The sequence below is a fragment of the Schistocerca piceifrons genome, chromosome X (assembly GCF_021461385.2).
Source record: "Schistocerca piceifrons isolate TAMUIC-IGC-003096 chromosome X, iqSchPice1.1, whole genome shotgun sequence".
In the NCBI taxonomy this organism is placed as follows: domain Eukaryota; kingdom Metazoa; phylum Arthropoda; class Insecta; order Orthoptera; family Acrididae; genus Schistocerca; species Schistocerca piceifrons.
In genome coordinates, this window is record NC_060149.1 from 349,302,371 (window position 1) to 349,329,215 (window position 26,845).

At 43.8% G+C, this 26,845-nt stretch overlaps 1 protein-coding gene across 2 annotated transcripts in view; it reads right to left on the bottom strand.

Moving 5' to 3' along the window:
- LOC124721695 (katanin p60 ATPase-containing subunit A-like 1) overlaps positions 1–26,845 on the bottom strand; it is a 202,182-nt gene that overhangs the window by 84,036 nt on the left and 91,301 nt on the right. For both annotated transcript variants that reach the window (XM_047246779.1, XM_047246780.1), the window contains one exon: positions 5,840–5,981. In XM_047246779.1, coding sequence (XP_047102735.1) covers positions 5,840–5,981 — 142 coding nt within the window. The remainder of the gene's footprint in view (positions 1–5,839; positions 5,982–26,845) is intronic.

A 26,845-nucleotide genomic window follows, 5' to 3' on the forward strand; every position in this document is an offset into this window, starting at 1 on the left:
TTATACTACACAAACAGAAACTGAAAAAATAGTGTTCAAAAATAAGGTATGTTGGCACTATGCTCAAAATTTGAAAAATTGGTATTTTTTGACGCGCTGTAGCGCCTTAGATACTGGGAGTAGAAAAAAATGGCAAGAATCAAATTTGTAGAGAATTTTGTGCTCTTTAAAAAAGAAAATAGACGTTAAAGCGATAGGAGCAAATGAAACTGAGATATTTTGAAAAAACTGAAAAAAGTCTGAAATTTTCGAAGTTTTTTGACTGCAGAAAGCTTTCCCAAGAGTAATTTTGTTGGCAACACTTGGTTTTGTAACCTTTCCAACAATATGAAGGAGTTAAAAAAATAAAATCTTTTACCCCACCTTTTGCAAGGTATATCTGCAATTTGACTGGATTAATAGTGCTGCCTCTAGATTTTTCTTCTTTGAGCTCACTTGTCTCACCTTAGGAGTTCGGATGTTAAATCATCACGGTTTAGTACACCAAACAACAAATAGACTGCGCTGTTAGTTTGGTTGTACACCAAAGAACCAATAGATGGTGCTGTCAGTTTTTTCTTTCTTTTTAACTGCGCGTAAAAATGCATGTAAGTTCTCGATGGCACACGACCAAATTAGGACTATAGTAGGTATCTTTTCAATTAAATATTGATTTCCCGTGGGCCCTGCACGGAGCCGAGTGTCGCGAAGTTTGGCAAGCAAGACTACTAGTGTGATGCCCAAGTTCGTTGCACGGCCCGTATATCTCGCTGGCTTTGATTTTCAGTTCAGGTCAGTGACAGAGTTATGCGATACAGTCTCATCTTTACAAATACAAATCAACAGCGAATTTACTACGTATATATGGATTTACTGGTTTCCGTTTGTGAATTTAAAACTGAACGATATTGCTTTGCTTCTTTCGATAGGTTTGACTTACGTTCTTTGCTAGGAAAGACGAATTTATTAAATTTGCTATGTGATTTGGGTACTCATTACATTTTGCCGGCCGCGGTGGTCTGGCGGTTCTGGCGCTGCAGTCCGGAACTGCGGGACTGCTACGGTCGCAGGTTCGAATCCTGCCTCGGGCATGGGTGTGTGTGATGTTCTTATGTTAGTTAGGTTTAAGTAGTTCTAAGTTCTAGGGGACTTATGACCTAAGGTGTTGAGTCCCATAGTGCTCAGAGCCATTTGAACCATTACATTTTGATTTCGTTTTGTTTACGAAAACGGTCGAGTCTTTCTGAAAACGGTCTCAAGAATCCAGTGAAGATTACGAAGTGGGACTTGCTGCAGGATCTAGATTTTTCTTCTTTGAGCTCACTGGTCTCACCTTAGGGCCCCTCCCATCGGAGGTTCGAGTCCTCCCTCGGGCATGCGCGTGCGCGCGCGCGCCCGCGCGCGCGCGTGTGTGTGTGTGTGTGTGTATTTGAACATCATACTGTAACTCGTTCTCTGGAAGCTACTCTGCAGGTGAAGTTCAACATAACTCTGATGGAGAGCGTCATACATTATCATCTCGCTCCTCAGAACTTTTCTTCAACGTAACATTATAGAAGCGGAAATTTTGACGGAAAATAACACAGGCGAGTGAGTGTTCATACCCTGAATCTCACTTATTCCTGTCAATTCACGATTTCGCTTTAAACATGTACAATTCTTCGTAAGCTTATGTTATGCCATGACCGTAAACAAAGTACGAGGCCAGACGCTGTGTGTTTTGGGTATTGACCTTATTGTCAGCTGCTTTTTCATTGGCAACTCTATGTGACTCTCTCCTGTATTAGTCAAGTAAACAACCTCTCCGTTCATGTCTCGTATCATATTACTTCAAACAGTGTATACATCGAAGTCTTGCCGCGCGGAGTGGCCGCGTGGTTTCTACATCTACATCTACATTGATACTCCGCAAGCCACCCAACGGTGTGTGGCGGAGGGCACTTTACGTGCCACTGTCATTACCTCCCTTTCCTGTTCCAGTCGCGTATGGTTCGCGGGAAGAACGACTGTCTGAAAGCCTCCGTGCGCGCTCTAATCTCTCTAATTTTACATTCGTGATCTCCTCGGGAGGTATAAGTAGGGGGAAGCAATATATTCGATACCTCATCCAGAAACGCACCCTCTCGAAACCTGGCGAGCAAGCTACACCGCGATGCAGAGCGCCTCTCTTGCAGAGTCTGCCACTTGAGTTTATTAAACATCTCCGTAACGCTATCACGGTTACCAAATAACCCAGTGACGAAACGCGCCGCTCTTCTTTGGATCTTCTCTATCTCCTCCGTCAACCCGACCTGGTACGGATCCCACACTGATGAGCAATACTCAAGTATAGGTCGAACGAGTGTTTTGTAAGCCACCTCCTTTGTTGATGGACTACATTTTCTAAGCACTCTCCCAATGAATCTCAACCTGGTACCCGCCTTACCAACAATTAGTTTTATATGATCATTCCACTTCAAATCGTTCCGTACGCATACTCCCAGATATTTTACGGAAGTAACTGCTACCAGTGTTTGTTCCGCTATCATATAATCATACAATAAAGGATCCTTCTTTCTATGTATTCGCAATACATTACATTTGTCTATGTTAAGGGTCAGTTGCCACTCCCTGCACCAAGTGCCTATCCGCTGCAGATCTTCCTGTATTTCGCTACAATTTTCTAATGCAACAACTTCTCTGTATACTACAGCATCATCCGCGAAAAGCCGCATGGAACTTCCGACACTATCTACTAAGTCATTTACATATATTGTGAAAAGCAATGGTCCCATAACACTCCCCTGTGGCACGCCAGAGGTTACTTTAACGTCTGTAGACGTCTCTCCATTGATAACAACATGCTGTGTTCTGTTTGCTAAAAACTCTTCAATCCAGCCACACAGCTGGTCTGATATTCCGTAGGCTCTTACTTTGTTTATCAGGCGACAGTGCGGAACTGTATCGAACGCCTTCCGGAAGTCAAGAAAAATAGCATCTACCTGGGAGCCTGTATCTAATATTTTCTGGGTCTCATGAACAAATAAGGCGAGTTGGGTCTCACACGATCGCTGTTTCCTGAATCCATGTTGATTCCTACATAGTAGATTCTGGGTTTCCAGAAATGACATGATACGCGAGCAAAAAACATGTTCTAAAATTCTACAAGAGATCGACGTAAGAGATATAGGTCTATAGTTTTGCGCATCTGCTCGACGACCCTTCTTGAAGACTGGGACTATCTGTGCTCTTTTCCAATCATTTGGAACCCTCCGTTCCTCTAGAGACTTGCGGTACACGGCTGTTAGAAGGGGGGCAAGTTCTTTCGCGTACTCTGTGTAGAGTCGAATTGGTATCCCGTCAGGTCCAGTGGACTTTCCTCTATTGAGTGATTCCAGTTGCTTTTCTATTCCTTGGACACTTATTTCGATGTCAGCCATTTTTTCGATTGTGCGAGGATTTAGAGAAGGAACTGCAGTGCGGTCTTCCTCTGTGAAACAGCTTTGGAAAAAGGTGTTTAGTATTTCAGCTTTACGCGTGTCATCCTCTGTTTCAATGCCATCATCATCCCGTAGTGTCTGGATATGCTGTTTCGAGCCACTTACTGATTTAACGTAAGACCAGAACTTCCTAGGATTTTCTGTCAAGTCGGTACATAGAATTTTACTTTCGAATTCAATGAACGCTTCACGCATAGCCCTCCTTACGCTAACTTTGACATCGTTTAGCTTCTGTTTGTCTGAGAGGTTTTGGCTGCGTTTAAACTTGGAGTGGAGCTCTCTTTGCTTTCGCAGTAGTTTCCTAACTTTGTTGTTGTACCACGGTGGGTTTTTCCCGTCCCTCACAGTTTTACTCGGCACGTACCTGTCTAAAACGCATTTTACGATTGCCTTGAACTTTTTCCATAAACACTCAACATTGTCAGTGTCGGAACAGAAATTTTCGTTTTGATCTGTTAGGTAGTCTGAAATCTGCCTTCTATTACTCTTGCTAAACAGATAAACCTTCCTCCCTTTTTTTATATTCCTATTAACTTCCATATTCAGGGATGCTGCAACGGCCTTATGATCACTGATTCCCTGTTCTGTACATACAGATTCGAAAAGTTCGGGTCTGTTTGTTATCGGTAGGTCCAATATGTTATCTCCACGAGTCGGTTCTCTGTTTAATTGCTCGAGGTAATTTTCGGATAGTGCACTCAGTATAATGTCACTCGATGCTCTGTCCCTACCACCCGTCCTAAACATCTGAGTGTCACAGTCTATATCTGGTAAATTGAAATCTCCACCTAAGACTATAACATGCTGAGAAAATTTATGTGAAATGTATTCCAAATTTTCTCTCAGTTGTTCTGCCACTAATGCTGCTGAGTCGGGAGGTCGGTAAAAGGAGCCAATTATTAACCTAGTTCGGTTGTTTAGTGTAACCTCCACCCATAATAATTCACAGGAACTATCCACTTCTACTTCACTACAGGATAAACTACTACTAACAGCGATGAACACTCCACCACCGGTTGCATGCAATCTATCCTTTCTAAACACCGTCTGTACCTTTGTAAAAATTTCGGCAGAATTTATCTCTGGCTTAAGCCAGCTTTCTGTACCTATAACGATTTCAGCTTCGGTGCTTTCTATCAGCGCTTGAAGTTCCGGTACTTTACCAACGCAGCTTCGACAGTTGACAATTACAATACCGATTGCTGCTTGGTCCCCGCATGTCCTGACTTTGCCCCGCACCCGTTGAGGCTGTTGCCCTTTCTGTACTTGCCCAAGGCCATCTAACCTAAAAAACCGCCCAGCCCACACCACACAACCCCTGCTACCCGTGTAGCCGCTTGTTGCGTGTAGTGGACTCCTGACCTATCCAGCGGAACCCGAAACCCCACCACCCTATGACGCAAGTCGAGGAATCTGCAGCCCACACGGTCGCAGAACCGTCTCAGCCTCTGATTCAGGCCCTCCACTCGGCTTTGAGGCGCCATGCACAAATTGCGCGGCCCCTCCCGTCGGAGGTTCGAGTCCTCCCTCGCGCATGTGTGTGTGTGTGTGTGTGTGTGTGTATGTGTGTGTGTGTGTGTGTGTGTGTGTGTATTTGAACATCGAACCTTATGCGACAAAAAATTCCGCACGTACGAAGTCTCGGGCACAGGTATAAATGGAAATGTCGTGTGACGAAGGCCTCCCGTCGGGTAGACCGTTAGGTGTAAATGAATACCCAAGAAATGCTGGGTTTCTCAGCTAGCATTACATAAAGGTTGTCACAGTTTTCCACTGAAACTATAATCTCCACTTTTACACCATATACATATGAGGTAAAGTATTTCATTCACCTTTACACGTTATATGGATGTTTTCAACTGTGGTTCAGTTTCGATACATTAGATAATCTTTAGAAGTTGTATGGTCATGTTTGAATTCAGTCGTTTACTCCTGATCCCTTGAAAATGAAGAAACTCAGTCCTTATAAGCCTTCATCAATCTTAGACGAATTGCCACTGCCGATTTCTAAAATAGTAGGAAAGATTAACCCTACAATATTTACGGTGAACCAGTATTCCATTTCAACAACTGCAACAAAACATGTACGACTGCTATAAAAAGCTGCACAAAGAACAATTCTGCATATCAAGTTCATATTCAGCTTACACGTATTAACATAAGAAATACAAAATGTCATTGATATGTAAGTCGTATTTGTGGTAGGCCGAGAAAATTTCACCTGTGACCACAGAGTAGAATGTCAGTTCACACAGCTGTACTTTAGCTCTGTTTAATGTAGTGTAGCCTAGATCTTAGAGCAGTGCAATAGAATTACAAGAAAATACCAGTCCAGGAAACATTACTCGTGCGGCGATTGAATTTGGTGTCCGTGGACGTACCGTGTTTGAGGTGTTATTGCAGGTAAAGCTGGCTGCAAATCTGGATCCCGTCTGCGAAGTGAGGCTACCCACTGGTCGGCTGGCATTCTATTGAACCCAGATGGCGCTTCACTTTTCTGTGTAGAGGTGTTTGAAGTATGACCTGTTTGAAGTCAGAGTACACCAACAAAGGACTTGTAATGAATTGTTACATAAACATATAATAGAGTTATGTTCTATGCAAATCAGAAAATTACAATACTTTCATTTAAACAGTGGTCCTGTTACTTTATTTATTAAATACTAGGGACGTTCAGTAAGTAAAGCAACTTATTTTTTTCTGAAAGCAGGTTGGTTTTATTCGGGATTCCAATACACCATATTATTTCTCCACTCTCTTGGCTATATAACCCTATTTTTTTAACATAATCTCCTTTCAATGCGGTAATCTTACGCCACCCTACTGGGAGGGCCTGTAAGCTCCCATGGTAGCACTCCACTGGTGTAAGTTAGGACCAACGTCTTGCTGTGTCATAACCTCCACATCATCCACGTATTGCTTCCTGTGGAGTGCATCCATCATTAGCCATAGATGGAAGCTCTTTATGGTCTTCTATTAGGTGACGCGAAACCCTGTGGGCACAAACCTCTGAGTACCCCAGATGGTGGACAACTGTGTCAGCACTACCAACAGAGACGTTCAGTTGAGTAGCGAAGTGTTTGTGATCCGTCGATAACCTCGAATGAGAATGTCTGCGTGTTCCAGTATTGTAGGAGTCACAGATGTGTGCGGTTAGCCGGTATGGATGAGATGGAACAGCTTTGCACGACCTCGTTGCGATGTTGACAGATGCCTAGCTTAACAAGTCACCGTGCCTTAGTCACAGCCAGGTCTCCGTAGGCATACTGCAAGCACCTATGAGCATCTGCGATGCTCTGGTTTTCCGCCAAAAGAAACTCAGTGACAGCTTTCTGCTTAGAACGCGACTCACCAGGAAAGTACTTGGGCCCGAACAAACACAAATACACCAAAATCGTGTGAGAAATAATGTAAAGGTCTGTTGTTGCACTAGTGATACTCCCGCATCTGCAAAACTCTGCAGTCGTCCGTTAGAGGCCTCTGCGTATGCCATGCCGCATTGCACACTGACCTGCCGGTACGCCAGTCGGGACCAGTAGGGACGGTGCGGTGTGCCTCTGAAGTTGCGTTTTGTGACATTATTTGTGTATTGAAGCGTCAGATGGCTCGGCGATTGGTAATCAATCCTGCTAATGTATTGCGATTGGTTGAGATGAGTCCCCTAGAACTTAGAACTACTTAAACCCATCTAACCTAAGGACATCACACACATCCATGCCCGAGGCAGGATTCGAACCTGCGACCGTAGCGTTCGCGCGGTTCCAGACCGTAGCGCCTATAACCGCTTGGCTACCCCGGCCGGCAGAAGACGATCATTCGCATGTTTTCTGGTATCTGTTATAGTGCAGAAATATGAGCATAAGTTAAAAACAGATACTGTTGTAACACTAACACATAATGATGATGATAGGAATGATAATGACGAACAACTCATTGCAAACGGTAGTGCTACGGCAAGTGCGGGAAGAGGCGATGGAAGCAGTGACAGTGAATACCAACTGTCTCCCAAGCAGAAGGTTAAAGTTGCAAGTATCATCACGGCGTTTGATGACAACACACTGGAGAACATATACGATGATTATTACGTAAGAGGATTCGACACATACGACAAGCTTCTGAAAAGATACCCTAAACTGAAGTCTAAAAGCAATATTAAAAACATACTGGATTACGTGGCAAAGAAAAGAGAAGGAAATACAGTTTTCAAAGGAAATCGTACACTGCTGTTCAAGACCATCAAGGAGCGTGTAATGGCGAAATTCGATGAAGCGCGAGAATGCGGTTCCGCCGTTCACTATTGGCATTTACAACATTGGGCATTGGACGTAGCGCGAAATCTCGGGTGTAGAAACTTTACAGTTTCACTAGGATTTATTACTAATTTGAAAAAGGAGTTTAGGATAACATCACGCCGTATCACTGTGCTCCAAGCACGAAAAGATAAGGATGACGAAGAAGAGCTGATTGAAAGAGCTCAAACGTTTGTTGCTGACGCCAATGAGCATATCACGAGAGAAAATATCGATATTAGTTCTGTATGGAACTGTGATCAGAGTCAGCTCAGCTATGAACTTTCTTGTGACAGAACACTATCCTTGAAAGGGGAGAGAAACACTGTCGCGATGTTGCAATCAGTTAACTGTGCAACACATAGTTACACGATCGATATTGCTATATCAATGGACGGACGATTGGCAGACAAACTCTATATTTCCTTCCACGAATCCAGTGGAAAGTTTGGACCCCGCGTGTCAAGGGAAATAGAAACGCGGTGCCCTCCAAATGTCGTCGTCGATGCAAGTGTGAGTGGGAAGATGACGAAACAACATCTGAAGACGTTTTTTCTGTCAGTTTTGAATCCACATTTGTCGAGAAAGTCATTAGTACTTTGTGACTGCCGGTCTGGACATAAGGACGAACGAGTACTACTGGAAGCATCTGGTGGAAAACATGTAGATTTAAAAATCATTCCGCCTAAAACTACAAAATATGCACAACCTCTGGATGTGTATTTCTTTAGGCAATATAAAACATATGCCAAGACAATAACAGACTATATTAAACTACGTTCCAGTAATATGCAGCCGAAATTGCACAGCAGATTCTTTATCAAGAATATGCATTCTGTCATTTACAATAACTTATCTGCGGGAGTATACAGACCAAAGCTTCGTTACACGTGGCAGAACGCTGGCTACGATATTGGTGAGCCATCCAACAACTTCAAAAATGTCACTGACGTGGCCTTCAACACTGATATTATAGAATGTGCAAAAACGCCATGCGATCAACTTGCATTTCTTCACTGTGCGTTTTGCAGTCATTCGTATTGCTCGGAGCATTTTATTGACATTCCGCATTTACATTTATAGTTAAGATTGCTGCATTGCGTATGGCATCTACAATTACATCTACAGTGATATCTAGAGCATGACTGCAGAGTTTTGCAGAAAAACGACACCCACCAGCACATTCAGTGGTACATAATGGTCCTGTAACCAAACGTTCATACAGATCTGTTTGTTCGAGCCCAAGTACTTTCCTGGTCAGTTACCGATATAGTTTAGAAGGTTGCGTACAGGGGCACCATCTATCGGAACGTCATGAACTATATGGGCTGAAGCGGGAATATTCCACAATGTCCCACAACAAATTCCACATTTTTTCATCTGAAATTGGCCGAAGAAAGTGTCGTATTGCTTATCTAACACCCCTCTTATGTTACATCTTATTAAAATAAACAAAGAAAGAGAACAAGATTCCACTTAGAATGAGCTTTTCTGTCTCACTACCTCAGAGTAGCTAGAGCGAAATAAGGAAGACGAATGAAACAAATATTTCCATAATTAAAAATTTGTACTCACCCCCCGCCCATTGCCGCGCCTCTATCACTGTATCCCTCCTTCTCTCCACCTCCACACCCTCCATCTCCTTCATCAGGGCAATTTCCAGCGCCTCCCCCTCCCGGATGATGAACTTCGCCGTAACATCTACCCTTCCTTCCAACTATAACCTGGCCTTGCCCCCCCCCCCCTTCCCAGGGTCCCCTTTTTCCTCTTCCCTCCTTCTCCCAGAGCGGATTTTCCTCCTTCCGCCCCCCCCCCCCCCTGAGACCCTGCACCCCATACTTGCCTCTTTCCTTCCCACATCCCTCCCTACCTGGCTGGCCCTCTTCGGCGTGCCCCCGTCGATCTCCCCCCCTCTCTTCCCCTCCCACCCTCCCGGTCTCCCTCATCTCCTTGCGCCTGGCAGATTCACCGTTTTGATCATCGTCAGAGTACCACGTCAGTGTTGTGTTTAGTGCTGTTTCTCCTGTGCGTCGAGAGGTGTGATTTTAATTGTGTGCTGGCATTGTACTTCGTGTCACTGTCAGTGTTTGTTTGTGCTACGCCATCCGGCGATACTTTTATGCTCTGGTCATACTATGCCTTGTGTTCTTTTAACTGTCCCAGTGTGTAGTTTTTTGTGTGCACTACTTTTTTACAGTGTTTATCTCCATTTTACAGTCGCCCCTTTTTTGTCTACTGTCTTCCATGATGTTCCCCCTTTTTTAAATCTATGTTCATCATGTTTTCTCCTTTTTATATTTTTAAATGTCTTCTATTGTTTGTTCTGTCTTTCGGCTGAAGAGCAGCGCATATGCTGCTGCCAGCCCACCCCGATGGGGGATTGAAATACAATAAAGGGGGAAAAAAATTTGTACTCATTTCTCTGTCACCTGTAGTACCTTTAATGCATCCTTATACTGAGCTGAAAATGTACATTTTCTGTCAAAATAAGTTCAGATTTGATTTCTCTCCGCTGTTGTATTTTCATACGTGCTTTGTAGGAAAAAATGACAGCCTTCCAGTTTTCCGAGAAATTGATTTGTATGTGACAGCCCTGCGGTAACTTATATGATAAGTAATTTTCTATATTTGAAGCTATCCACAGCAAAGTACTAGAATAGCAGGTCAGAAATTAGATGTAGGCATTTGCAGCATGTTAGTGCAAGAAAAAATGCACAATGGAGTGACAGCACTAGGTGACTTTCGTAACATTACCTAGAAACAGTATCAGCGTTTGTTTGTGTGGCCATCTTCCGCAGCAAACATATAAATACTTGTTTTGCAAACCAAACTGCCTTTTCCTGCTGCTCTGACGTGAAGTGAGCTACAGAAACAGCACGTTTGACATTGCTAACACTAGTGGAATCCAGTTGGTATTTCGGTTCTAGGAGAGTAACTGCTCTCCCAAGTACTAGTACTATGAAAACCAAGGAAAAGAGACTGTGAACACAGTTTTGTCGAGAGACAAAACTGCAGTTCGCCGCACGGGATTAGCCGAGTGGTCAGAGGCGCTGCAGTCATGGACTGTGCGGCTGGTCCCGGCGGAGGTTCGAGTCCTCCCTCGGGCATGGGTGTGTGTGTTTATCCTTAGGATAATTTAGGTTACGTAATGTGTAAGCTTAGGGACTGATGCCCTTAACAGTAAAGTCCTATAAGACGTCACACACATCCGAACATTTTTGAGAACTGCAGTTCTAGGGACTAAGACACACTTCCTGAAAATAAAACAACAGTAACGAAAAGAAGGCACAGTGGAGCAGCCTCAGAGAGAACAAGAAGCAAGGCTTAGAGTTTAACGACCCATTGACGTTAAAGCCGTTAGAGACAGCGCAGTAAATCATTTAGAAAAGAATGAGGGTGAGAAATGTGACCTACTTGAGAATCCTGTCTCGGCATTTACCTAAAGGGAAACCAGCTAAAACTTAGACTAGGATGGCTGGAAAGGGGCTTGAGTTAAGGTTACTCACTGCGCCACATTACCCATTCAACATGCATTGAAAGGCAAAGATCAGTAGCTTCCTGTGACTCGTGATGGTTTTCCATGACTAAGAAATGTATAGAGGTAGCGATGTAACTAAGAAATGCCACGAAGAGTGGTAGTGTAATGATTTCCGAGGAGTACTTTTGATCCTTGCAGTCCTACAGTCAGAGGGTGAAATTCATTGTGTTGCAGTAACTCACAAGCTTGACTATGTTTGAAGCGGTGATAAGATGTTTCAAATGGTTCAAATGGCTCTGAGCACTATGGGACTCAACTGCTGAGGTCATTAGTCCCCTAGAACTTAGAACTAGTTAAGCCTAACTAACCTAAGGACATCACAAACATCCATGCCCGAGGGAGGATTCGAACCTGCGACCGTAGCGGTCTTGCGGTTCCAGACTGCAGTGCCTTTAACCGCACGGCCACTTCGGCCGGCTCGGTGATAAGACACAGAGGTAAGTATGTACACTGATAAGCCAAAACATTAAGACCATTTGTTTACTTGCGTGTTGGTCCACCTGTAGATCGCAATACACCGCCGATTCTGCGTGTCATGGTTCGACAAGACTTGGTAGGTGTCTTGATGCATGTATCGACAGACGTCTATCCACAGGTGACGCAGTTCCTACAAATAACGGGATGGTGGTTTTTGGGCGAGGAGCTGATGCTCGACTGCATCCCAGATATTTTCCACCAGGTTCAGAACAAGCAAATTTGCCGGTCAAGTTGCGTTGCGACAAGGACAGTTACAGAGCTCGAAGGTATCGTCGCCGTCAGTGAAGACATCAAACAAGAAGGAATACAGGTTTTCCATAACAATGTTCACGCATACCATACCTGTCACCGTGTGTTCTACCACTATCACAGATCCCGTGGAAGCCCAGGTGAATGTCCCCCATAGGATAATACTGCCTGCGACCATGGCCCATTGCTTGCTTCGTGCATACTAGCTGCCACAAGATAGTATGAGTCATCCGACCGGTCGACACGTTTCCAACGATCCACGGTCTAATTTCGATGATAACTTGCCCACAGTAATCATAACTGACGATGTTGTTGGATCAACATGGGAAGACGTAGGAGTCGTCTGCTGCAGAACCCTATGTTCAGCAATGTGCGCTCAACAGTGTGTTCTGAAGAACTTGAGCCTGCGTCATCACTGTACTCTGTACTCAGATCTGCCACATGTTGTTGTTGTTGTGGTCTTCAGTCCTGAGACTGGTTTGATGCAGCTCTCCATGCTACTCTATCCTGTGCAAGCTTCTTCATCTCCCAGTACCTACTGCAACCTACATCCTTCTGAATCTGCTTAGTGTATTCATCTCTTGGTCTCCCTCTACGATTTTTACCCTCCACGCTGCCCTCCAATGCTAAATTTGTGATCCCTTGATGCCTCAAAACATGTCCTACCAACCGATCCCTTCTTCTAGTCAAGTTGTGCCACAAACTTCTCTTCTCCCCAATCCTATTCAATACCTCCTCATTAGTTACGTGATCTACCCACCTTATCTTCAGCATTCTTCTGTAGCACCACATTTCGAAAGTTTCTATTCTCTTCTTGTCCATACTAGTTATCGTCCATGTTTCACTTCCATACATGGCTACACTCCATACAAATACTTTCAGAAACGACTTCCTTACAAATCTATACTCGATGTTAACAAATTTCTCTTCCTCAGAAACGATTTCCTTGCCATTGCCAGTCTACGTTTTATATCCTCTCTACTTCGACCATCATCAGTTATTTTACTCCCTAAATAGCAGAACTCCTTTACTACTTTAAGTGTCTCATTTCCTAATCTAATTCCCTCAGCATCACCCGATTTAATTTGACTAAATTCCATTATCATCGTTTTGCTTTTGTTGATGTTCATCTTATATCCTCCTTTCAAGACACTGTCCATTCCGTTCAACTGCTCTTCCAAGTCCTTTGCTGTCTCTGACAGAATTACAATGTCATCGGCGAACCTCAAAGTTTTTACTTCTTCTCCATGAATGTTAATACCTACTCCGAATTTTTCTTTTGTTTCCTTTACTGCTTGCTCAATATACAGATTGAATAACATCAGGGAGAGGCTACAACCCTGTCTCACTCCTTTCCCAACCACTGCTTCCCTTTCATGTCCCTCGACTCTTATAACTGCCATCTGGTTTCTGTACAAATTGTAAATAGCCTTTCGCTCCCTGTATTTTACCCCTGCCACCTTTAGAATTTGAAAGAGAGTATTCCAGTCAACATTGTCAAAAGCTTTCTCTAAGTCTACAAATGCTAGAAACGTAGGTTTGCCTTTTCTTAATCTTTCTTCTAAGATAAGTCGTAAGGTTAGTATTGCCTCACGTGTTCCAACATATCGTCTGCCACATATCGTCGGATATCGTGACATACAGAGCGAGCACGCCTCCGGCCATCATGTTCTATGATGTGGCGTAGACTACCGACACCTCATCATCTACTCGTGGCTTCACCATTCTTCAACCACTTTTCATACGTATATGCTAATAACATACCATAGAACCTGGCGACTAGCTCCGTTGTTTCCAAGATGCTCGTTTCCAGGCGACTTTCCATAACAATTTGCCCTTTGTCAAAATCACTTACGTCACTGCATTTCTCCTTGCGGCTCATATCGTCGCCAGAATGGTTCCTCATTCGTATTCGCTATAATTATACAGCGTTATTCTAAAGTACATCCTGGTTTTCAGAAGACATACAGAAAGTAGAGACATATGAGTGGAGAGAGCATTTTCCCAAGTTTTAAATTCACTTTACAGATGCTAGATATGGGCACAGTTTGTGGCAAGGCAAATGTTAATACGTGCGTGCAGTGCACTTAGGTTGCTGCTGCCGTTGCTACTTGGGAAGGTGCAACGGTAGCAGTCCTCTTTGGAGATCTGTTCAGTGGGTTGCGTATCTGCAGGCGTAAACAAATTCGATGCAACAATCCGGAGTGGATGGTTTACGAGTATCTACACTGATGGAGAAAAACCGCAACACGAAGGAGTTGTGCTACTTAAAAGCAAGTTGGCAGGCCTGCAGCCAATCTGTCTGCGTGCTAGACACGCTGGACCTATAACTGGAGTTGTGGTCTCGGGTGCGATTTCGTATGACAACAGGAGCACTCTCACGGTTATATTACGCACCCAGACTGCAAAACTGTACGTCAATCTACGTTAATTATGTTTTGATGTTGCGATTTTTTCCATCATTTTATGTTCTGATTTGCCTACCCCCTGATACTGCACTCTGCACTCTGCAACTACTTCACGGCATGTTTTACTGATCGAAATTTGGTGGGATATTCTGTATGAGTCATTTTATTGTGATGTCTTGTAGAGGTACGGAGCTGCTTGTGACTAACTCTATATACTTTCATTACTGCGTCACATGGATGCGTCATTCTACATCTGTATCTACACTTCGCAAAACACTGTGAAGCGCATTGCAGAGGGCACGTCCCATTGTACTAGCTATTACCGCTTTTTCCCTTTCCATTCATGCGTGGAGCGTAAGAAGAACGATTGCTTAAATGCCTGTGTACATGATGTAAAAAGTCTAACACTGTCTTCGCAATATGTACGGGAGATATGCGTAGGGGGTTGTTACATACTCCTCGATTCATCACTTTAAGTTGGTTCTAGAAACTTTCCAGACGGGTTTTCACAGGATAGTTTGCGTCCATCGCAAACGTGTGCCAGTTCAGTCTCCTTTGTGGATTGAATGCATTTCCCTAGAATCCTACCAGTGAACAGCGCAGTATTACGCCTGCTATACCTAGCCTGTGTGATCGGTTCATTTCATACCCCTATATACTGTTACATCCAGCTATTTGCATGAGATGACCAATTCAAACTGTGACTCTTTTATATTATAGTCATAGAAAACTAACTTCTTTTTGTTTTTTGAAGTGCACAGTGTTTAATTTCGCGCACTTTGAAATCTTATCAGTATTTGACTGAATGTTTGTGCGGATTCTTTCAGGTAGTACTTCATTATATAACTGTCATCTGCGAGGTTACTGTTAATATTGTCCGCAGTGTTATTAATAAACAATATAAATAACAAGGGTCCCAACCCACTTTCCCAGAGCACGGCCGAAGTTACTTCTACATCTGTTGATGACTCTGCTTCCAAGATAACTGCTCCGTGCTCCCTCCAAAACATCCTCAATCCAGTCACTAATTTTGCTTGATACACAATACCCTCGAACTTTTGCTAATAAGCGTACATCTACGTCTACATCTACGTGATTACTCTGTTATAAAGTGCCTGGCAGAGGGTACAATGAAACACTTTCAAGCTGTCTCTCTACCGTTCCACTCTCGAACGGCTCGCGGGAAAAACTAGCACTTAAATTTTTCTGTGCAGGCCCTGATTTCTCTTATTTTATCGTGACGATCATTTCTCCATATGCAGGTGGGTTCCAACAGAATGTTTTCGTAATCGGAGAAGAAAACTGGTGATTCAAATTTCATGAGAAGATCCCGTCGCAACGAAAAACGCCTTTGTTTTAATGACTGCCTCTCCAATTCGCGTAACATGTCTGTGGCAATATCTCCCCTATTTCGCGATAGTACAAAACGAGCCGCCCTTCTTTGAACTTTTTCGATGACATACGTCAGTCCCACCTGATGCGGATCCCACACCGCAGAGCAATACACCAAAATAGGGCGCACAAGCGTGGTGTAAGCCGTCTCTTTAGTAGACCTGTTGCGCCTTCTAAGTGTTCTGTCAGTGAATCGCAGTCTTTGGTTTGCTCTACCCACAACATGATCTATGTGATCGTTCCAGTTAAGGCTATTTGCAATTGTAATCCCTAAGCATTTAGTTGAATTTACAGTCTTAAAATTTGTGTCTTATCGCGTAATCGAAATTTAGCGGATTTCTTTTAGTACTCACGTGAATAAATTCACCCTTCTCTTTATTCAGGGTCAGTTGCAACTTTTCGCACCGTGCATATATTTCATCTATATTTTGCAATTCGTTTTGGTCATCTGATGGCTTTGCAATACGGTAAATGACAGCATCATCCGCAAACAATCAAAGAGGGCTACTCAGATTGTCTCCTATGTCGTTAATATAGATCAGGAACAATAGAAAGCCTATAACACTATCTTGGGAAACGCCCGATATACTTCTGTGTTACTCTATGGCTTTCCATCTATTACTACGAACTGTGACCTTTCTGACAAGAAATCACGAATCCAGTCGCACGACTGAGGTGATGTTCCATAGGCACGCAGTTTGGTTAGACGACACTTGTGAGGAACGGCGTCGAAAGCCTTCTGGAAATCTAACTATGTGGAATCAATTTGACGTCCCCTGTCGATGTGGACTGTGGTGTGTCCAAAGCGATTCCGGCATCAATATGGGGAGTCTGGGGAGGACTGAGTATCTTAAAGTGGCGTCGATATTTTCATCAGGACGGTCTCGCCGCCACCTCAACGGCCATCTCGGTCGACCCGATGCAATGCGTGGTTATGGATGGTCACTCTGTCAGTGTCGGTCATGCGCGGCTCAGAAAGGCACGCCACATCATTTCCGTTGCGACGAAGCAAGTGCTCCAATTCGTACTTCTTGTCAGAAACGCTAGTGGATATCCAGTTTAGGGTATGGAATGCCCTCAGTCTAACCTGAGCCATCACTGAAGACAGTTATGACAGCGTCAGCCACAATGACGACCTAGGAAAACTTGTCAGTGAGGGCCCGTAGTTTCGTGATGGTTTGCGTCGTAACTCGTGGATACTAAATTCTTTAAACAAATCTTTGATTTATTTCAGGGTTCCTGCGAATTCTGAGGGTATTTGCAGCTGGTAGTGGGCCCCGGAGTTGTGTCGTTTTGAGAACGGTGGGGTGGGGAAGCAATTTCGGCGTTAAATCCGCTGCGGACTCGTTCTGGCCGCTGCTGCTGACTGGTGACAGTTCATTAAAGCGGGAAACTGTTCGGGGGTTGAGGTGTACATGGTTAGGCGTGTTGCAGTGGTGAGTGTGTCTTGCACGGAGCTGCAGTACCGGTATGTCGTGAACTTTCCAATATTTTAACGTATTTTGGCACTGGCTATAATGTGCTCGATGTGCTTCACCACATGGCACTCACGTTTGCTGAGTTATTCCTCAGTGTGACACATTTTCGAGACAGGTGATTCCCAGCGTACGTTACGCACGCTGGTTTCACGTGACACTGCTGTGCGTCATGATAAAATACCTCAGAGCGTTAGTACTGCGTGGGACCTTCAAATTCCTCGTAGTTCGTAACTGTCACCTTAAGGCGCAATAAGTTGGTAGGTCGACAAGTTCTTGTGTTTGTTCAATTAGGTCGCCAGGAACCGGAGCTGCCTAATCCTGCCTTCATTTGGACGTTCAGTGGTGGACACTTGGTCATGACTTTCACGCTGTCTACGGTGAAGTTCTCGGGAAGCGCTGCCACTATGGCTCTGTTTTCAGATCTGTCAGGCCGGATGTCACGGACGACCGCCTGAATCTTGTATTTCTGTCCAGTAGGATATATGTAGAATTAGAAACTTTGTTTCCCAAAACCTTCGAGAAGGAATATATTGTCTTTCAAGGTGTCTGCCGGAAACCTAAACGTTTTAGGTTTGAACGCTGTCTTCAGCTGACCAGTGAGACCAGTGGGTAGCTCACTGAGTTCCTCGTAGTTGCTGGTCGTGCATCGACAGGTGGGGTAGCCTCCCAATGGCCGTCTTTTATCATATCTCTTCGTTAATTCACTCCTCAGCAAGCAGTGATAACTAGTTGCTGGTCGGAACGTTGTCAGTCATCTGAGGAGTGTCCTATGCGCCCCTGTTGTTGTCAGAGTCTTTTGAGTCAGACTCTTCTATTCCCTGGGTGCCAGCATATCGATTTCACTCCTCCCTCTGTTACTGAATAATTTCGCGCGCTTTGTGCTTAATGTGCTCACTAGTCCTGTAACGAACGCGGTAAACAAAGTTTCTGTAGTGTTCAGCGAGTGATTCAGCATGGGCGCTAAGCAGTTACGAGACCAATGATTTATCACCAGTTACCCTTAGAGCTACTTCAAGGTAGGTTTCATGTGTTTAATACACGCATTGTTCATTCTTTCTCACATGTTATTCGAGAGAGGAATGATCGTATTCGGAGAAAACGGCATGGAGTGCATGGAACAAACACCGCATCTAAAAAAGAAAATAGCGACAGCTCAAGGAATAAAAGTTATTTTGTCATCCTGCCACTGAATTGTCTGCAAAGAAAGAGGGCGGTAATGACGTATTTAAAAAAAACATGCATCTATCATTGCTTTGTAGTCCATATTTAAAAAAAGAAAATCATGACTGACAGTAGAAAAAAGTTTTTTGTAAAAAAATATTACATTTCTTTCCAAACACTGGAGTCTGTGTCTATCATTAACCCCCGTCACTGTTCCATGTGTTGACCTGTGATCTTGCAATGTAAATCACTGAAATATGTTAGCCGGTCGGTGTGACCGAACGGTTCTACACGCTACAGTTTGGAACCGCACGACTGCTACGGAAACACAGTGGAGTTTGAGCCTGACGGAATAACTACATTTAATGGTAGTTCACTTGAAAACGTTGTAAACTTACAGTTGTACATCAAAAAATACGTGGAGTGCATTAACAATATTTACTTGCACATCTATATGAGTAGACATTAATAAAGAGTGGAAGCCATCTTAAATTAATTCGAAATAAATTCACTGTTTGCAAATATCTTGGCATTGGCTGTGTTAGGTATAGACTTACTATCTGTTAGTGAGATATAAGAACTTGTGCCGGACAAGGACTCGAACCTGCTTATCGCGAAAAGTCGCCTTAACCACTATGGCTATCCACGCACGCCTCCCGAACGGACCCATACTTCCATATGTCCGCTATCTATATCCCTATGACATTGTCCTGTATATTCATCACTTAATGCTCACAGCTTTACTCAGTATTCCCGCACCGGTGAGGACGAGACTGTGAGGAATCGAGACCCTTGCGATCACAGTGGCATGTAATATTTACTTTCGTGTCTGGATGAATAGACGTTAATGACGACTTACAGCCGTCCGAAATTAATTAGAAAGCCTACCATCAGCTGTGCCTCATAGACCGACTCAAACTTTCACTGTATAGGGATGCAGACAGTGTGACATATGGAAGTTTATGTCGGTCCGGGAAGTGTGCATTGATAGCTGAAGCTGTTAAGGCGACCGCTCGTCATCATTGGGAAATTCGAGTACGAGTGCCGGTCCAGCATAAATTCTCTTACAGGAAAAAAATTAGATACGTATTACAATTCGGGATCTGATTACTGGTTGGAAAAAGAATGAGAAGATTCTGATGCAGATTAAATTGTAATTTAAAATTAGCTAGAAATTATCAAAATTACGCCAAAAAGATGAAGGAAGAAATGTATCTTGCATGTAAATATGTATGCAACAATTAATAAAGATTTTGTACAAGAATATTTGTTTTCATATTCAATACACTATCAAGAATGGGTTGGTTTCTTTGACACCGAGTTGAGATTCGGATTCCCCCACCAAAGTTGTGTACCTACAAAATATTTGCAAGAACACTCCTTCTTCTTCACCATTATCATTTTCTTCCAAATAACTGCTCAGGAAAACTTTAGTCAACACAATGCTAGCTGTCAAAGCTACCCCTTGCACACAATAAAAGTGCACATTACATCCACACGAACTTCCTGTCGCATTATACATTCCATCATGTCACTGAATGCTGATCAGTTATCTGACATATTCTGTCTATGGCAAAATACAAAGCTTCATATACCCTTCCCAGGTCACATTAAATTTTATTTAATCATATACAACGTTGGGCGACATGCATGCGATCGTTTAGTTGGCGTCACGGATTTTCTAAACAAACTCCAATGGTAGACATTACAAGAGTGGCGTTGTGTTTCACAGAAAGGTTTACTGTAGAAAATCCGACAGAGTATGTTCGGAGAAAGATGTATTATTTCCTGTCACATACATCTCGTAGGATGTTCACAAAGAGGAAATCAGAGGATTCAAATTCAAATTGCTCTGAGCACTATGGGACTTAACTTCTGAGGTCATCAGTCCCCTAGAACTTAGAACTACTTAAACCTAACTAACCTAAGGACATCGCACACGTCCATGACCGATGCAGGATTCGAACCTGCGACCGTAGTGTTCGCGCGGTTCCAGACTGTAACGCCTAGAACCGCTCGGCCACTTAGGCCGGCGGAATCAGAGGAATTAGAGATAATACTAAGGCTTACCTACAATCATTCTTTTCATGCACCATTCACAAATGGAACGGGGATGGGGTTAAATGATAGAGGTAGCAGAAGTTCCGTTTCTGGAACGAAATGCAAGTAATGGATTTGTTTCTAAAATAACTGTATTCTAAAGTCAGTCACGATTTTATTTTTTAAACACCGCCCGTGTTTCGACCTGTCAGTGGTGATTGTGATGCATCCCATGCTGTCTTCTTCAAATATAACCATTCCACTCTTGAACAGTACACGAGAACAAATTAACAATGCATGATGGAATTGCTCTGCAATTCATGATTGCTTACTGTTATGGTCCTCTGTAATATATAATTGTTTAACATGTGTTGCACATTATGTGTGTTCAGTAATGATAAATTGTAATAGAATTACACATGACAGTGACCAAAGTTGGAGTGACTATGGTTGAACGCAGTGCGTGGCAACGATGTCTTCAGCAGAACCACTTTTTCAGCATCACTCGCTCATCGTTTCATTGTAATAATTATTAATTATTAGGAGAGCAGGTTACCAGGTTTGGCTGTAGGAGTTGGCTGTGTATTTAGTTTCTGTGATCCAGGGACCGAGGGACATGATTGGGGCGGATATAATGCACAACTGGCTCAGGGAGTGGGGTGGGGGGTGGAGGCGCTTCATGTGTTAATTCAGGCTACAACCAGCAGCAGCTACCCTCGCGATGTGTTTCCGCCAGTGCGCTCTTAGCTGCATAATATACATCTGCTGTAGGTCCTTCACACAATCAGTGATAGTTAAATACCACTGCTTGCATGTCCAAGGAGGTAGTGGTAACTGTTAAATCTAGAACCAGGGGACTATCAGTGTAATACTGCTACATATATGTTGAAGGGACTCGGAGAAACATTACGAATGTTTTAAATAAATAGATTATGCAATATGAAAAGTATGTTTCTCCGATTTTTTAAAATTTCCTGCCTTTTTTACAGCACTGGCGTGTTTTGAACGTATCACTGCTACACACATATCTGGGGGGACCTAGAAACAATAAACAGTCCGTTTCATATTGAAGCTATCCCACTCGTATTTGTTTAATCTTCCTCTGTTTTTACATTCGGTGACGTCCATTTTGATGTCAAAATGTCAGACTTTTCTTGGGCAGCCGTGTTTGAATCCTACAGCCATATTGGGTAAGAAATTGTCGTGATAAGGACGATAAATTATAGGAGCAAGAAATGCAGTAGTTCTAATAAGGTAATAAATTATAGCAACAGCCATAGTAGTCTGTGCAATAAATTAAATCCTAAGTATACACCAACATATGCAGTCCAACTCATAGGATAACACACCATATTCGTAAGTTAGATCCTCAATAAACGCAGGATAACAGCACAAGCAACCTACAGGGAAAAGGGGAAGAAGGTGGAGGGGGGGCAGGGGGAATAAGAGGGAGGCAGATAGTAATGATACGAGGGGCGTTTGAAAAGTCCTTGCAAAATCCGAGAGATGGCACCACCGGTGTATATCGAGGTCATGTTTAGCTAGTAGCATCTTTGGAAAGAACGCACACCAAGTTTCAGCCATATTGGTCTATTTCTGTGTGTTTGGCATTCGTGTGAATCAAGGAATTCGAGCGATTGTCAAAAAATGGACGAAAAAGAATTTCGTGTGGTGATTAAACATTACAAAACGACACAGGAGACTAAGGAGAAGCTTGATAAACATTACGGTGTCTCTGCACCTTCAATTAGAACAGTTTATAAGTGGTTTCAAAATTTTCGGAGTGGCCATATGGGCACAAGTGACGTTGAACGCTCTGAACGCCTCATGGAGGTTACGACTCCAGAAATCATTGATAAAATCCATGATATAGTGATGGATGACAAAAGAGTTAAGGTGCCTGAGATTGCTAGTGCTGTGGGCATCTCGAATGAATGGGTACATAATATTTTTCATAAACATTTGGACATGAGAAAGCTATCCGCAAGATGAGTTCTGCGACTGCTCACGCTTGACCAAAAACGGAATCGTGTGAAGTGTTGCAAGGATGGTTTGCAGCTGTTCAGGAAGAATCCGCTGGACTTTAAGTATCGTTTCGACAGTGTGGATGAAACCTCGTACTCCAGAGACCAAACAACAATCTAAACATTGGGTTTACCAAGGGAGAATCTGCACCAAAAAAGGCGAAGACAATTCCTTCGGCCAGAAAGATTATGGTTACTGTCTTTTGGGATTCACAAGGGATAATCCTCATCGACTATCTGGAAAAGGGTAAAACTATTACAGGTGCATATTATTCGTCATAATTGGACCGTTTGAAAACCGAGCTGAAAGAAAAACGCAGGCGATTGGACCGCAAAAAAGTCCTTTTCCATCATGACAATGCTTCAGCACACACCTCAGCAGTTGTGGTCGCAAAATTAATGGAAATAGGATTCTAACTCGTTTCACATCCCCCCTATTCTCCAGACTTGGCTCCATTGGACTACTATTTGTTCCCCAATTTGAAGAAATAGCTGGCGGGACAAAGATTTTATTCAAATGAGGAGGTGATTGCAGCAACTAATAGCTATTTTGCAGACTTGGACAATTTCTATTATTCGGAAGGGATCAACAAATTAGAACAGCGTTGGACGAAGTGTATAAGTCTAAAAGGAGACTATGTCGAAAAATAGAAAAGGTTTACCCCAAACACGTAAGTAGTTTTTATTTTTGCATGGACTTTTCAAACGCCCCTTGTAGGTCATAATCATTGCCCAGAACCCTCTCAGTCAAGTTTGATTGTGATGTCATAGTGTTGGCCGTACTGCATCCGCCATATTGAGTCACAAATTATCCCAATTGGGTAATAAATATCAGCGATAAGGTAATAAACTGTAGTGATAAGGATAATTAATTGGGTAATATATTACATTCTAAATAAACACCAACATTTGTCCTTCAACCCATAAGATCCACTCCAGGGTAATAAATTAGGTCCGAAATAAACAATGGATAACAGCCCAAGTGGCATAGAGGGGTGGTGGTGGGGATTTGGAGTAGGGAAGGAGTGAACTAAGGACGATAGTTCATAAATCTTTGCCTCAATTACGGTGGCTAAGAGGGTATTGGCCAGAGTCACCAGCTTCAAAAGTGGAGGGGTTTGCTGCCAGTGAACCTGGTTGCCCTTTCGTTAGTACCTGCAAGGAGGTTTCCAGAGCAGAGCCAGTCCCTCAGAACTAACGACACAAGCGGGTAACGAGGTAGTGCCACGGGCTGTGGTATGCTGGTTTCCTACACTCAAACCCCATTTTACACCAGCGACTTTCTCGCCACAAACGACTACTCATTGTTGGTGCGCATTCTGTGCTTGCGTGTAAATCAGCAGCCAGCTAAGTAGGGAGCGGAACAGTGACGTCAGTGACCGACTGCCTGCGCCTAGTGTGGAGCTATGAAATCTTGAGTATGTTTCAGACTTTGCATGCGCAGAACAGATTATGTCGTCGTCTGCTATCATCAGAAGTTAAGGGAGGTAGACCAGGGTGACGCTCGATTTGGAACCGATGTACACGTTCCTTTTTTTTCCAACTAAAAACAAACAAATTACCAAACTGACTTTAGACATTTATTGTACACCCTTAAGATTGTTTTCTGTCTTTTTAAGTAAAAGATTTGCGCCCAGAAGACACTACACGACATCGACGAAAAATCTTCACAGAGTGCGAAGGCGGCTGGTGGGAGCTCTGAACGCCACAATTTTCGACCTAGAACAAAATTTCAAAAACTGCTTTGAAACTGATGATATTGTCTAACGTAATACGTACGGGTATTTTAAATGGTTTTTAACAAAATGGCTTCACTCTGAAGTACAAGTCAATGTTTTGGGAAAAGAATCGTTATAAAAATGCTGGTGCCCGATAGCGTCCCAGTTGGGTTTAATCTGATTCAGATAAGCCGAATTTTATGACCAAGACATCAACGTGAGCTCACAATCATGCTCCTCAAACCATTGCAGCACGATTCTTGCCTTCTGACACGGACTGTTATCCTGCTGGAAGATGCCATCGCTGTTGAGGAAGACATCAAGCATAAGGAGTTACAGGTGGTCCCCAATAATGTTCATGGAGTCCAGATGTGTCATGGTGCCTTAGATTACTTCCGCAGGTCCCATGGAAGCCCAGGCGAATCTCCCCCATGCCATAATACTACTCAGACTGGCCTGCGTCCGTGGTGCGCTGCATGTTTCGAGCAGCAGAGCGCCTGGATGACGGCGTATCTGGACACGACCATCGACTTGGTTTATCAATAAATGGGATTCATCCGACCAGGCGACACAGTTCCACTGACCCGCTGCCCAGTCACGGTGATCCCGTGCCCACTGTAATTATAACCGACGATGTTGTTGGGTCAACGTGGGAGCACGTAGGGGTCCTCTGCTGCGGAACATCACTGTGCGCCGAATGGTGTGCTCCAAAACACTTGTGCCTGCACCAGCACTGTACTCTGTAGTTAGATATGCCACAGATCGCCACCTATCCTGCTTTAGAGAGCAGGCAAGCCTCCGATCCCTATGTTCCGTGATGAGGTATGAACGTTTATTCATTTACGTTATTATTTACGCATTGTCTAGGCTTTTACTTTGTACATATATTGTAAAACGTATTGTCATCTGCTCCTGGTTTCATCATTCTTCAACCACTTTCCATAGACGGTCACGACAGTAGCAAGCGAAAAGCCGACTAGCTTCGCCGTTTACTAGATGCTCGCTTACAGGCACTGGGCCAAAACAATCTGGTTTTTGTCAAAGTCGCTTAAGTCAGCGGATTTCCGCATTTGCGCTACTTATCGTCGCTAGAATGATTCCCCATTCGTTACTGCTCTGCTCATATACACTATGTGATCAAAAGTATCCGGACACCCCCAAAAACATACGTTTTTCATATTAGGTGCATTGTGCTGCCACCTACTGGCAGGTACTCCATATCAGAGACCTCAGTAGCCATTAGACATCGCGAGAGCGGAGAATGGGGCGCTCCGCGGACCTCGCGGACTTCGAGCGTGGTCAGGTGATTGGATGTCAGTTATGCCATACGTCTGTGCGCGAGATTTCCACACTCCTAAACATCCCTAGGTCTACTTTTTCAGATGTGATAGTGAAGAGGAAACGTGAAGCGACACGTACAGCATAAAGCCGTGAAAATGATGGTTCCTCGCTAAGTCACTGTCACCTTGCAGGTGCCAAACTGCACAGCAGACAGCTCTGACAACGCACGAATTTTGGTGCAGCCGTGTAAACGAAAATGGCCACTCGTGACGGACGAGACAGAGTACAGGATAAAACGTCCGAGTTGTTGCAGTAGACTCACTTGCCACGAGTTCTCAACTGAGACAAGAAGTTGTTCGTGTAAAATGGGCTCAAGGTGAAACAAGAAGGTTGCCTCACAGGGGCAGTGGACGAAAGCAGGTCGGTATGAGCGGAGCCAGTTGGCACCCTTGGCCCTGCAAATTGCGCAAATGGAACTACACTCATCAGGAAACCGCCAGAGACCAAAATTACACAACTGACAATGTATAAAAACGCAACAGGCAAATAAAACAACCACGAAAGCATGACAGTCGTGCTCGAAAAATGTTACACAGCGTGGCAAACAAGCCCTACGGCAGCAACAACGACATCAAGCTCGTGAGGCCTCACAACACACACGCTTTGTACCACAGATGATGGGTATCTGGCGGCGGAATGTGTGTCCGGCACTCCTTGTGAAGCCAAGCCAAGTCCGCTGAAGCGGGCAGTGGCGCTGCGGTGGTCGTGAGCAGTGCACTCTGCACTCGTGCCGACGAACGCTTATCCGGGCCGCCGGGCTCTAGATGAACCGGCGCGGCGTTTCAATCTATCGCGCGATAGAACACAGCAATGAGCATGTTTCCAACCGGTCGACACTAAAATGGGCTAGGGAGAGATTAGCAGTCGGATGTGCACAGTCGTGAGATTACGATGGAATCTCAAATACCACATTCATCTTCAGTCATGCAATGTAGTATAAGGGGCAGTTGTATGAAAATGAGGCAGATGGATAAAAGTAAGTAAAGTGTTCATTATTTCAGATGTAATCGCCATAACTGTTGACACTTTGCCGTCCGCCCGTCTCTTATAAATTTATTCGCTTGGTGCCGGCAGCGCTAATTCGGATTGGCTTGTCGCCGGCCGCTTGTCACCTTTGGGTTAATGACAAGCTTCAAACACATTGATTTTTGCGAGCTTTAATTTTTCCGGAAATCCTCCATTTTGCTGTATCGTTCCACAAACTCGAATTTTCTTTTCAAGTAACTTCTCTGCAAGTTCTACACTGTTATAATAATTATCTATGCAGAGGTG